Source organism: Mustela nivalis, assembly GCF_964662115.1.
Source record: "Mustela nivalis genome assembly, chromosome: 13".
Taxonomy (NCBI): domain Eukaryota; kingdom Metazoa; phylum Chordata; class Mammalia; order Carnivora; family Mustelidae; genus Mustela; species Mustela nivalis.
Genome location: NC_139032.1, coordinates 29,743,707 through 29,757,362, shown reverse-complemented (window position 1 = coordinate 29,757,362; position 13,656 = coordinate 29,743,707). Strand labels below are relative to the sequence as shown.

Sequence of the window (13,656 nt, the reverse complement as noted above, 5' to 3'; positions counted from 1 at the left end):
TGGCACCACATTCCCAGCTGACCGGCAGTGGCCTTCATTGTTCCGGGACCAGGGTCATTTCACGTCAGTCCGAAGTTCAAACCTGAATCATGTAGAACTCTTTTTAATGAATGCATCAGAAAAAAGTGAGGCTTTAGTGGAGGGGACACGTCCCCCAAGGTCTGTGCTCTTGAAGCTCACTGACACTTCCATTCTGTTTGGGACTTTATGTTGTGACCACAGGTGGTTCATCAAAGTGTTGCTCCCAACTCCACTCAGAAGGTGCTTTCCTTTACCACGACGACCCTGGACGACATCCTGAAGTCCTTCTCTGATGTCAGTGTCATCCGAGTGGCCAGTGGCTACCTACTGATGGTAACAGTCAGCTCGGTTCTCTGGGGGGAGCACGGGGGGAGAGCTGGTTTAGTTTTGGGGTTTGATCTCTTCCATGACTGCCCCTGCTTTTTAACTGCTCTTAACACACACGTGCATCCAAGACAGAGAGAGCTCGGCTTTGATTTCAAAAATGGTCGTGTAAAGCGTTTTCTCCCATTTGCGGTTTGCCCATCTTTGACTCATATCATTTCATGTGATGTCTGTAGTGTAAATTGTTGTTGGATTTCATAAGTTCTACCTTTTGATTTGGGGTGATGGGTGGGGGAAAACATTAGAATCCTTACACATTCTAATGTTTGGCTTTTGTTTTGTGTCTCCCCCTTCCCTGTCTCCCCCTCCTCATTCCTTCACCTGCCCCCCACCCCGTTGTTCTGCTCGCAGCTTGCCTATGCCTGTTTAACCATGCTGCGCTGGGACTGCTCCAAGTCCCAGGGTGCCGTGGGGCTGGCTGGCGTCCTGTTGGTTGCACTGTCAGTAGCTGCAGGATTGGGCCTGTGCTCATTGATCGGGATTTCCTTTAACGCTGCAACAACTCAGGTACTAAAGGAGCCATCCATCTACTGTTTGTCGACAAATACCCCTCCCCAGGCTTGGCCTAGTGGTCTCCTCTGTGTCCATGTCACCCACAGGTCCTCCAACCTTTACTACCAAGATGCCTCACTTCCTGGGAGGCGGGGGGGTTGCTATCTCCTAAGTGGAGCCCTTGACACTGGGTGGAAGTTCTGTGGGGACTTGGTGGTGGTAGAGAAGTTTCACTTATCAACGCAGTGAAGGTCATTCATTAGAGCCATGGTTCTCAGACTTGAGTGTGCAGTAGAGTCATGTGAAGGGCTGGTGACATCTCCAATTGCTGGGCTCCACTCCTGGAGTTTCTAATTACCTGTTCTCCATGATGCGCATCCAGGGATCGTGTTCTGAGAACCACTGCTTCTGATGGGTTAGCTTCCTTATCATTTATTAGCTTAAGTAAAAAAATAGAAATGGATAGATAAGACCTCCTGTGAGCCAGAGGGCTAGATCCAGGGGATTTTAACCTGGGAACTAGGTTCTTCACCATGAGCTGCTGTAAGCTGCCCTGAGGGTAGTTGCTGGGGCAATGTTCCCCATGGCTCTAGAAGGAACTGAATTGGACTTCATGTGTCTAACGTACCACCCTTTGTGTTCACTGCAGGTTTTGCCATTTCTTGCTCTTGGCGTTGGCGTGGATGATGTTTTCCTTCTGGCACATGCATTTAGTGAAACAGGACAGAATAAAAGAATCCCTTTTGAGGTAATAGAAAAACAAAAGCAGAAAGCTTTGGAGCCAGCCAAAATCACCTCTGTTCTTGAGTATTTGTCCTTTAATTTTCTTGAATCTGGCCTAGTAGACCAAGTCAATGACATGTTACTGCCTCTAAATGAGTGAAAGAGATGAGAAGAATTGCAGAACACCTATTTCAAAGCCCGTATTTGCTTTTCTGGATTTTTGTGGGGTTTTTGGGTCACTTTGTCCCCACCCTCCCTCCTCTCCCAACACACCCCTTTTAAATCCTAAAAATTGACTTCAGTGATTGTCTCACAGCTCTGTGCTTTGGATGCGGTAGTCGGGAACGCACAGGACTGTATAGGTAGTCCTGAAAGCATTTTCGATGCCAGTATCAGGGGTAGGCAGAGATAACCCTTTCTTCCACTCTGACGTCAGCATGATAAACTACGTGTTGTCTCCATGTGTCATGAATTTGAACTATTGGCCTGACCTGTGGCATGAGGGGACCCCGCGTTGTGCAGCTCTCAGCACTGTGGTTTCTCGTCCTCAGGACAGGACTGGAGAGTGCCTCAAACGCACGGGAGCCAGCGTGGCCCTCACCTCCATCAGCAACGTCACCGCCTTCTTTATGGCCGCACTGATCCCCATTCCCGCCCTGCGAGCCTTCTCCCTCCAGGTGAGTTTGCAGGGCTGAAACATGTTGCGAGCACAGCACGGAGGCCGAGCAGCCCGCCTCCCCTCCCCCTCTAACGTGTTTCTGGTACTGCTGCCAGATTCCAGGTAGCGTGTCCGCATCTGGGGCTCTTATGGTAGAAGCTTCCTGATGCAACAAGCCCAACATTCCCTCTAAAATACATCTCAGGGCTCTTCCCCTTCTTTTAGTCCTAGAGCCCAGACACTGGGTAGCCCCAGGACCTGCTGCCTTAGGGAGTGGTCCTTTGCTGTATAGTGAGACTAAAACAACACGAGGGCCACTCTGTATAGGGTGCTGAGAAGCTCCCCTGTTCCGGACAGCCAGAAGTCCTCTGGTTTCATCCACAGTGTGGCCAGATTGTGGCCATCCCTGCTGCCAGTGCCCACTGGGCTTCCCTGCTGGCTTCCTCAGCCCCAAAGCGCCACCCACCCTCTCTGTGACCCTAAAGCAGCAACACAAGGCAGTTGTACAGAACAGATTTTCCTGACCAAGAGGAAGAGGCTGCGGTATAGACCAGGCCAGGTGATCACTTAGAATTGTGTACGGTTGACCCTTGAACAACCTGGGGTTGGGGGGGGGCTGACACCCCTCCCACACAGTCAGATCTTCATATAACTTTGAGCTCCCCTGAAATTTAACTACTAATAGCGGCTGTTAACCGGAAGCCTTACTGATAACATAAACAATCAATTAACACATGCCTAATCCATCTGTTTACTTACAACAAAATAAGCTAGGGGGAAACGTTATTAAGAAAAACCTAAGGAAGAGAAAAATACATCTCGAGTGCTGCAGTGTGTTTATTGGAAACAGTCAACCTCAAAGTGGACCCGTGCGGTTCAAACCCGTGTTGTTCGAGGGTCCCACCGTCCAAATATAGGGGCCATCCTCCGCCTGTAGGGGTTTGTCGGTGGCCCGCACTCACTCACCGCCTCTTCCCTTAGCTCCTCCACAGTCTCTTCCAGCCCTCTCTTCTTTTGGTCTCCTACCCTCCTCTCAGGCTGCAAAGAAAAGTCAAAATGCCTCCGCCCTCCTTCTGCAGAGCAGTGTGGCTCCTGCATTGTACTGCTCTCTCTTCCCAAACCAGGCCTTTCTACACCTAGAGGCCACCAAGATATTTCTGTGGCGCAGAGAGCCAGCTTATACGAACGGTAAGAATGGAGAGCTCCCTAGGCTGGGGACACAGCTCTGGTCCATTCTGTGCTTGGTCTGGAGTGCTGGCAGGGCTCTGCGGCTGCTTGGAAACTCTGAGGAATCCTGACACTGGTCAGCACAGCGGAAGAAGAACGCTAACTGACCGGTTTGGGATGGGGTCCTCCTAAGCCCCAAATGGTTTCAGGTGTTGGTATCGCAAAGATGTTACCGAAGTTTTGTGAATTAAATTCACTTTAAAGTTTCAACTGTTTTCCAAGAGAGGAGCGGTGGTTTCCCCCCTTATTCTCTATCACTATGATATCATCTGTCCTCTCTCAGTATGACGATAATTTATGAGATGGCCAGGTTTTTAAGGGAAAATACTTTCAGTGTCACCTTTTTTTTTTTAAAGAACGAGGAGCAGAGGGAGAAAGAGAGCAGGCTCCACATTCAGTGCGGAGCCCGATTTCACAATCCTGACATCGTCACCTGAGCCAAAAATCAAGAGCTGGGGTCGTTTATCCAACAGAGCCACCCAGGCGCCCCTTGGGGTCACTTTTTAAGCTGTTCTTATATCCAGCTTCTTCCTACTGCTTTACTCTTGTTAATCACCAGAAGGGTGATTTCCTGTGTCCAGGAAGAGAAACTGACAAATCGTAAGTTTGGTTTCTCTTTTTGCTTTTGTCCACACTCTTCGCTCCTTTATAGTCTTCATATTTGAATTTCATTTCAGCGATGGCTTATGAAGACCTGAGCAGCTAATGATTCTGCTGTGTCTGGGGCATTAGACTTACTTAATACTTAGTGTAAGACAGAACATGAGAAAAGATTTTTATACCAATTACTGCAACCATCACCCCCGAAAGAAAAATACTAAAAAAAAAAAAAAAAGAAAGAAAGAAAGAAAAGAAAATAATAAAGGGTTTATTATAAATATCTAAAAGTAGAAGTAATAAGTGAACTAATTCATAAAGTTAAATCTGAATAAGAAAATGAAAATATATCTAGCTGCCTCACTGCTCAGTGATGTAGAAGACAAGTGAAAGGGGCCCGCTTAAGTGTTGGGACAATTACCTTTCTAGAATGCCTTTCTGCAGTCTCCCGTCTTACTGCCTTCACCCGCAGCAGACGCCAGTGTTGAGAAATTGTCCCCCTCCTGTGACAGTGAGACCCTCTCCCGCCTCTCGCCCTTTCCGCTCGCCTTTTCCTTGCTGCTCTTTATTTCTGCTCCGCCTCACGCTCCTTCATTTCTTCTTGTGTGTCTCTCTCTCATTTTGTCCTCTCCTCTCTCAGTACACTGATGATTCATCAAGGCATACTGTCCTTTAATGATACCCTATGGTGTGGTGGTCTGAAAAGCTACATGAGTTTCCCTTACGCCTTTTAGAAAAGCCAGTACACTAAAGTTCTCCCCAGGTAAGCAAGCACCTTACCGAAATGAAATGAGTACTGTGTGTTTTGCGTTTCTATTCCAAGCCCCTGGATACCACTTTAGAAAACTGAGGCCTTCCAGGAGTCCTCTTGAATTAATGACTGACTTCCCATATTATTGGCTCATTCTCTGTCAAAAAAACAAACTAAAAAATAAATAAATAAGGAAAAGGAAAGAAAAAGAAAATGTAAGAAGAAAAGAGAGTGAATGTGTTGTGCTTTTTGCTTTAGCCATCAGAAATTTACACTGGTTTCCTTTTAAATAGATTGACATTCAAAGTTGACCCTGATATAGCTTCTCTTTCTTTTAGTGAATTGGGTTAAGTTGTGCCTCCAGGTATTCATTTGCGTTTGTGTTCTCAGGATACTATAGGTTAAGCCTCAAAAGAAAGAGATTATAGTGGTTCTCTCCAGTAATAAATCCATGTTAATTTAGGATTTGTCTTTTTGGAACTTTCGCGATTGTCTAACTTTACCAAAATAAATAAAATTATTTTTTCCCAAAGAAACTGTCCTAGACTTCCTTACCAATCTCCATCCATCTGTCCAAATGCCACCTCTATACCAGAAAGCAATGGCACCGTCGAATTCTTTGGGTACCAGTGCCCTGCACTGGGGCTTTGCTGGTACCTGAATGGGATTTGTTCTTCAATGGAAGAACACTTGTTCCACACAGTGAGGAGTTCTAGTTGAGGGCCCTCTGGGCAGGGTCAGTTTGTCTCTGCTCTGCAAGGGTCTCAGCAGAGCACCGGTAGGTGTTCTGCCACAGGCCCACCTGCCACAGGCCGGGGGAACAGAATGGGTGGGGACATTTCCTTCAAGCACAGTGATTAGAATTGATTGACCCTGCAAATCATCCCCATCATCTTCTCATCTTTTCTTACGATGTCTTAGACTCCCCTTTGCACCAGCGGTGACACTTCTCCCTTGCTGAGAAGTCCTTGCTGCTTGCTGGTCTTTACCGTTTGGGTGCACTTGAATGGGACGTGGAAGTTGTGCTGTTTTCCTGTCCGGATATGTCCTTCCTGTGTATGCAACATGCCACTTGGCAGCGATAGCAGACAGGACGCTACTCTTCAGAGTTTGGGGGTTCTTCATGTCCTCCATAGAGTCCACCAGGGGATAAAGCTGGTAGCAGATGTGTCCCCAGCCACCGTGGAAGCCTCGGTGTTGTTCCTGCCAGAGCACCTGGGCTGCTTGGGTTCTGCAGCCTTAGGAACTTTTGTCCAGAGTGAGATGCCCGGGAGTGTTCTGTTGCATTCCACCCCCAAATTCTAAACATGCTGGTCATAGAAAGAAAAGCTGAAAGGATTCCGCCTCCAGGACTGAGTTTTCCTGAAAAATCTCCTTGAGAATCAGACCCATCCCTGCCAGCATCCCTGTGGTCGGCTTGGTCAGGAGACCCAGCCCAGCCTGTGTCCATCCCCTCAGGAAGTGACCAGGTGACAGGAACCCCCAGGTCTCAGTCAGGCTGAGGGCTTCAACACCAAGCCTGTGTCTAAATTTGATTTACTCAGTAACCACAGACTTGGTGACCATCCCTTGCACTGTGGAGTCTCTGTTAGATACTAGTGTCAACAGCAGTGATTATGGCAGTCCTGGTTGCTGTGGGGATTGAGTGAATTGTGTATTAACTACCTGGTCTCCCATGACTCCCCCTTTGTTCTTTCTCTGCCTGCAACAGAATTCTGGGTCTCCCTCTTAGACACAGCTTGTGGAATTCCTCCACGTGGCACATCCTTCCTCCTCGGCCCAGCAGATGCCAGTTTTGTCTTCTACACCTCCCTGAGAACCTCCCTTGACCACCCCCTGCCCCCACATACCCCCACGCATACCCCTACGTGGGAACTCCTCCCTCTCTGAGCTGCTGTGGAACCCTTTGCAAGCTTTTATTACTATATATTTTTTTAAGATTTTATTTATTTATTTGACAGAGAGACACAGCTAGAGAAGGAACACAAGCAGAGGGAGTGGGAAAGGGAGAAGCAGGATCCCCACTGACCAGGGAGCCCAATGTGGGGTTCGGTCCCAGGACTCTGGGATCATGACCTGAGTCAAAGGCAGACGATTAATGACTGAGCCACCCAGGCACCCCGATTACTACATTTCTTAGCCTGGACTGTAGTTTATGGTAGGTCAGTCCTTGTCTTATTTCTGTGTCTCCAATTCCCAGCACCATGTCCTCACTTTCCTTTTCTAAAGTGTTTGTCTCTAAGGTGAATCCTCTAGTCAAAATAGTGATTTTCATATTAAGTCAATCCAGCAGGCCTTTAAAGACCATTCATTAGAGCGGTTAAGTTCACTGGTTTCAAATATTTCAAGTTGGTGAGGAATTTCAAAGCGGACTAAGAAGAGAGGAGTTAGGTAATTTTTAGAACAAGACTCTTGATGATTTTTTGGTTTTGTAGACTTGACAGGGAATTAATTATCGAAAGGTACCTTTCCAGACCTCATCCTTGATCTTTCACCTTGAGCATAAATTCACAATTATTATCAGAAGCCCTTTGCAGAGGTCTCTTCTGATTCTGTTGGGTATCTCTTACAAGCAGGTTTTCTTTTCTCCCCCAGAGACATTTTCCCAGTTGGAGGACGTTTTAGAACTGAGTAGTTCTTTGGAAAACTTCCTGAGACTTTTTATTTTTCAAAAAAATTTCTGATGATTTCTTGGTTACTTAGCATTCCATTTGGAGTGTGTGTGTGTGTGTGTGTGTGTGTCCCGCTTCTTTCCATTCCTGTCTGAATGGGAAAGCCCTTTCAACTGTCCTCTGTTGACTTTCCCCTATTAACAGCCCAATTGTGTAATTTTTACTAGGTCAGCAGGAGATTTGCCAAAGCACTACAGAATCTAGCCCTGTGTTTATTCTAGGTTATGGAGTGACTTTTGAATCTGTACTTATTTATTCTGCATACTATAATCACACACAGGAATTTCTTTCTGCCTCCCTCTCCTTGACCTTTCATGTTACTGTGCTCGCACACCCCACAGGCTACTCCCGAGGCTATTTGGAATGTGCCTATTAAAAACCTCAGGGGACGTGTTTGAAATTTTATTTCATGTTTTAAAGGTGACATTTTGATATACCCAATCCACTTGACGTATAAATACTCTGAGTATAAAATCAGAGTTGCGTGAAACTCTTAGAAATATTCTGAAAGGAGAATGTTTGTTTTCAATTAAAACATCTCAAGTATATTCCATATTCTGCCTTTTAGATTTGGTTTGGTTAGGTTGTGAGCAAGACTCATTTCGTTCCTGTGTTTGTACATCATGGTTTCATGAAATTCTAAGAGATGGAAAGGATCAGAATGACGGGGCCTGTTCCTGTCAAATGGTCTCTTAATGATGGAAGAGAAGCAAAATGTTGAGAAACTCCAACATCTATTTCAAGTTTAAACACTTCAGTAGAGAATTGAAAAGATGTTGTTGAAAACTTCTTTTATTTTTAGAGCCATCCTCTGACTGGGAGGAGACATACTGGTGACCTCTACTTTTTCTTTACCTTCTGCTTCCAGGCGGCTGTAGTAGTGGTATTCAATTTTGCTATGGTTCTGCTAATTTTTCCTGCGATTCTCAGCATGGATTTGTATCGACGTGAGGACAGGAGATTGGATATTTTCTGCTGTTTTACAAGGTACAGTTTCATGAGCTGCTGTGGCCTTTATTTGTTGGGTACAGACTGGTAGGGTTAGAGCACTCTTTCATCTGTCGACTTGGAAGAAAGTGTAGTTTACTGGGCTTGTACCGATGTGATGGAGGCAGAGGAGATGATGGACAGAGGATGCTCTGTTGGGGATGTCGCGTCACTGGTGCTCTCCCCTCCCTGACTAAAGACTCACAGCTCTGGGGTTGTGATCCACAAGCTCGCTATTTCTATTCTGGATCACTTTGGCTGATTATTGGGAGTGTGTCGTATCTCTATTGATTCAGGCAGAACAAAGGCTTGAAAACCAGCCATCCAGAAAAAAATACAGCCTTTGGGGTATTATGGGGTTTTCAGGGGAGGGGTTGTGTGTTTTTTAGGAATTGCAGTTTGAAAGGGGCTCATCAGTGTGCAACTTGATTTTGCCAGTCACATTCGGAATTGGCCATCCATTTGGCCTCCTTTGACTTACTAGTGTCTATGTCCAGATGGTTAAATCAGGTGGTGTTTATGGAGCTCAGCAGTATGATATGTTTCTTCTAAATTAGAACTATGTAAAATGAATACTGTCAGTCATTGGCAAAAATGAAAGCACTGTATCCCTGTTTCAGTTGTACCATTGCAACATATTTTCCCCTCTTAGCCCCTGCGTCAGCAGAGTGATTCAGGTTGAACCTCAGGCCTACACGGAGACTCACGATAACACCCGCTACAGCCCCCCGCCCCCCTACAGCAGCCACAGCTTCACCCATGAAACCCAGATCACCATGCAGTCCACAGTGCAGCTCCGCACAGAGTACGATCCCCACACTCACGTGTACTATACCACTGCCGAGCCACGCTCCGAGATCTCCGTGCAGCCTGTCACCATGACCCAGGACACCCTCAGCTGCCAGAGCCCCGAGAGCACCAGCTCCACAAGAGACCTTCTCTCCCAGTTCTCCGACTCCAGCCTCCACTGCCTTGAGCCCCCCTGCACCAAGTGGACACTTTCATCTTTTGCCGAGAAACATTATGCTCCTTTCCTCTTGAAACCAAAAGCCAAGGTAATCTACCAAAACAGGAGATTCTTCCTGTCTTCAAGAATTAACAAAACAGTCTCCTTTAGAATTCATCAGGTTGCTTCATTGGGTGAAGTATTCACCCAATTGGGTGTGATGTATTCAGGCCTCCTAAAAAGTCCATCCATTTAGCATGTGGGGCCATTTTAATGAGCTCATCTTCTATAGGAGTGAATCTCTATGTATCAAATGCTTCTGTGAATTTAGATCAACAATTGTAAACATTTTATTTTTCATGAGCTTGTTTTAAAATGTGATTACTATAATTACTTATTTTTCTCTCTGGAGAATGACCCCTACATGCTTCATCAGGGCCATTGTGGGGGTAAAAGCGAGGTCTGAACCAAACAGCTTCCTTTGTCAAGGGACAGTTGGCCCTGTCCTCTGGGTCTGATCTTGTGCCTCTTACTGTGTTACAGGTCGTGGTGATCTTCCTTTTCCTGGGCTTGCTGGGTGTCAGCCTTTATGGGACCACCCGAGTGCGCGATGGGCTGGACCTTACAGACATTGTGCCTCGGGAAACAAGAGAATATGACTTTATTGCTGCACAATTCAAATACTTTTCTTTCTACAACATGTATATAGTCACCCAGAAAGCAGACTACCCGAATATCCAGCACTTACTTTATGACCTTCACAGGAGTTTCAGCAATGTGAAGTATGTCATGTTGGAAGAAAATAAACAGCTTCCCAAAATGTGGCTGCACTACTTCAGAGACTGGCTCCAAGGTGAGGTGCTGCTAGAGGCTGGGCGCCATTTGTAAACTTTCACTGTTCGGTGTTTGGTATGATCAGCTTCCACAAGTTCCCTTTGTTCACTATTAAAGTGTTAGATTATAACGTAACACTGACATGTTTCATTGACTTCTAAGTGTTGCTTAAAATTCTTATATAGACTATTTCTGGGACAGCCTCCCAAATCTGGCTTTTACCTATAAAATGATGCAAACAATTCAGATGGGGGACTCAGGAACCTCTGTTAAGAATTTATGGGTGCACATTAGGAAATGGGAAAGTATGTTATAAAATGGGGAGCTAGATGCTTCTAGTGCTCTTTTTGGATGGTGGTTAGTTTGATGATCAAGTGAAATCAGAGCGTCAATGGAATTTCTAGACTGACGTATTGACAAATTATGACTTTACTTACACCGGTAAATTTTGCATCTTTTGTGAATATAATGTAACATTCCAAATTTTGGCCATCTTTTGACTTGGCATATGAAATAAACTTAAAAGTGCTTAATCACATCTCACAGTATTTCATAATCAAATTCTGCTTAACTTGTTACCTTGTCCTTAGAAACGTTTCTAGGAAAGAGTAGTCAACTGGAGGAGGAAAAAAAAAAAGGCTTAAATTTGCTCCTAACTGCTGACTGAATATGAATGTATTCAGTGATTCCAAGAACATCTGTTCATTTATTCCATGTTGTCACATGCAAAGTGAAGTGGGGAATCAAGATAATTATCCACACAATTCAGGCAAAAATGCTTTTAGTGAAATACCCAAATAATTATGGCCCCCAACATTTTTGGCTTAAGTTATCCAAATGATTGTCTTAATTTCCCACTTAATTAGGCTTGTTTAAACACAGATTCAAGTGCCTTTTTTGGTCTTAAGTCAATATACTTGTAGGTAAAGATTAAGCAGCCAATTTCCCTGGGAGTTTGCATGAAATGGTAAACAACTTGAGTCTGACTGAAAATTCTTCAATACAGTTACTGGCCTTGAGTTCTGTTGCTAGAATTTTGTTCATACACGTATACCAGATTTGACCTCTTCTTTTGAGAAAGGCAAAGAGATCTACGTGACGTTACTGTTATTTTTTTAACATGCTCCCAAGATTAATGTGAATTTGTTCCAAGTCTTATTTTTTTACAGTAGTTTGGGAGGCTGTGTCTTTCAGATAATGAGTCCAAACAGGACCAGACAGTTGAGAGATTCCCTGCTTTTCATTTTTCCCCCATTGACCAAAGACATGCAAATAGCTTGCCACAAATGACAAAGAGATCGGCAGCAGGGCCCGCATCTGAGCAAAGGAGGGTTATTGTAGAATTGATTTCAGTGTCTTCAGCCATTCCTTTGGACGCTCAATATGGCATGTTAGGCGGAGCTTGGGAAGAGGGCAGAGGGTATTGTCTTCAGGCAGTGGTGAGGGCTAACATTTTTATAGCATATTGTAAATTATCCCTATGCTTTCATCCCTTTAAAGACCTAAAGCAATTGGACTCGAGAACTGCACTTTGTTAAAGGTGCAGTTGAATCATGTTGTTTTGATTGCTAAGCGAACAGCACCCACGTAGACCAAGTAAGACCCATTCGTGCTCCCAAGTCAAGGAAGGCCCCAGCCACCCCCAAGAACTCTGCATATGACTCTTACGAGGTGCACCAGAGAGCACTGGACACAGAATGGCCAGATAATGGGACCGTTGGGCTGCCTAGACGGTTTTCCGGCCTGTCAAGGGGTTGATTGGGTCTTTGAACACTTCCTGCAAGGAATCAGCTGTCCTTGAATTGTTCAAAAACATTTTGTGTGGCTATTAAGTGTTGGGACCCCTCATTGGTTTTTGATGGAATTATCACTAAAAAACCATGTCATGCTATTGGTCTTTATCAACATCCCACTAGTTTGGGGGTCGAGGGAGGTGGTTAAGTCATAAAAATACATAGTGGCAATACCCCAGGTCATCTTGAAACACACATGCCAATAAGGTGAAATTGCAGATAAAAACCACACTGTATCATGATCCAGTGGTGTTTGTGTTTCACGCTGAACTGTCCAGATAAAATTTAAATTATATGTTTCCTTCTTAGGGTCCCCTATCAAAGAGAAATTGACAATTGGAATAAGTAGCTGAGAACTTTTCCCTAGAAAATAACATTTAGCAAAAAATTTACAATGAGAAAAGTTCTAGCTGAAATGTTCACGTTTTGCTGTGAAGTAGGTAAAATGTCACAAATCTCTTCTACAGTGTGCGCGTGTTAGAGCATAAAATGTTGGCCAGTGGGCAACGGAGGCAAATCCATGTCCCTTGTTTTGTGTATAGAATCCTATGTTGTACATGTGCTCTTAGGCCGGTTCATTGTTCCTTGAGCTTTTTGCTAATTAGTCAGAAAATAAAATAATCTGATGAGAAGGACTTCACTCTTCCATAAGGTCAATGACTAGTTCTCGTTCGTGTTTGTATTCCAAGTATGGCAAATGGCGCGGGAGCCTGGTGGCTCCGGTGATGAGTTGAGCTGAGCTGCCCACAGGGCTGGCCTCCCCAGATCCGATCTTTCTTCCTTTGGCTCACTCTAGGGTGTCCCCACATTCTTAGTGCATACATATCTTAAAACTACACTCATTTTTGGAACCCTGTTTGCCACTAGACTTCATCGGTGCACACGGTAACTCGGCTGACCGTATTCATGTCTTCAGCGGAGAACTTTCTGAGTGCCTCTGTGTGCTCAGGTGATTTAGAGCAACCATGGTTCAAGCCTGCCCTGGAGCCCTGCTGGGTGCCCTTGGTCACGTTGCTTTCTGTGCCTCGGCTTCCTTATCTGTAAAGCAGGAACCGTGAGGCTAACAGAGCTGTCTCATGAGGTAGTTGTAAGAAGAGCGATGAATGTAAAATGCTGGGACGGCCCCATGCTCGCTGAGCGTGAGTGGCTCCTTGGGATTGCAGGTCAGGAGGGAAAGGGTTAAAGTCCCACACAGGCCATAAAGTGATGAAAATTCTATTAAGGTGGGGAAAACAGACCAGGTCTCTTTTGGAGTGGGGAGGCACAAGGGGTTGTTTTTCCTCTCCTGTTTATTTTTTTTCAAAAACAAAAAAAAAGGTTTTAGGTAATAAAATCACATCTGCTCCGTACAGCTTGTTGTGTGCCTGCCTTGCTGTGAAAAACAGTCTGTGAGAGAGTCGGGAGCATGGCCTGTGCCGGTGGTCCCTCCCGCCCACTGCTCCTCCACACTCGCCCCAGACACGGCCTTCTTTCAGCACAGAGCCTCCAGGCCTCATCCCTACATTGTTGGTGTAAAAACAATGCCCCACGGCAATGTGGGCAGGAAGGTTTAAAGAGAGAGACAGGGTCCT

At 45.3% G+C, this 13,656-nt stretch overlaps 1 protein-coding gene across 4 annotated transcripts in view; it reads left to right on the top strand.

The window, feature by feature from the left end:
- Nucleotides 1–13,656, top strand: part of PTCH1 (patched 1) — a 70,240-nt gene that overhangs the window by 36,275 nt on the left and 20,309 nt on the right. For all 4 annotated transcript variants that reach the window (XM_082697237.1, XM_082697238.1, XM_082697239.1 and 1 more), the window contains 7 exons: nucleotides 223–354; nucleotides 757–912; nucleotides 1,547–1,645; nucleotides 2,172–2,297; nucleotides 8,394–8,512; nucleotides 9,165–9,567; nucleotides 10,002–10,311. In XM_082697237.1, coding sequence (XP_082553363.1) covers nucleotides 223–354; nucleotides 757–912; nucleotides 1,547–1,645; nucleotides 2,172–2,297; nucleotides 8,394–8,512; nucleotides 9,165–9,567; nucleotides 10,002–10,311 — 1,345 coding nt within the window. The remainder of the gene's footprint in view (nucleotides 1–222; nucleotides 355–756; nucleotides 913–1,546; nucleotides 1,646–2,171; nucleotides 2,298–8,393; nucleotides 8,513–9,164; nucleotides 9,568–10,001; nucleotides 10,312–13,656) is intronic.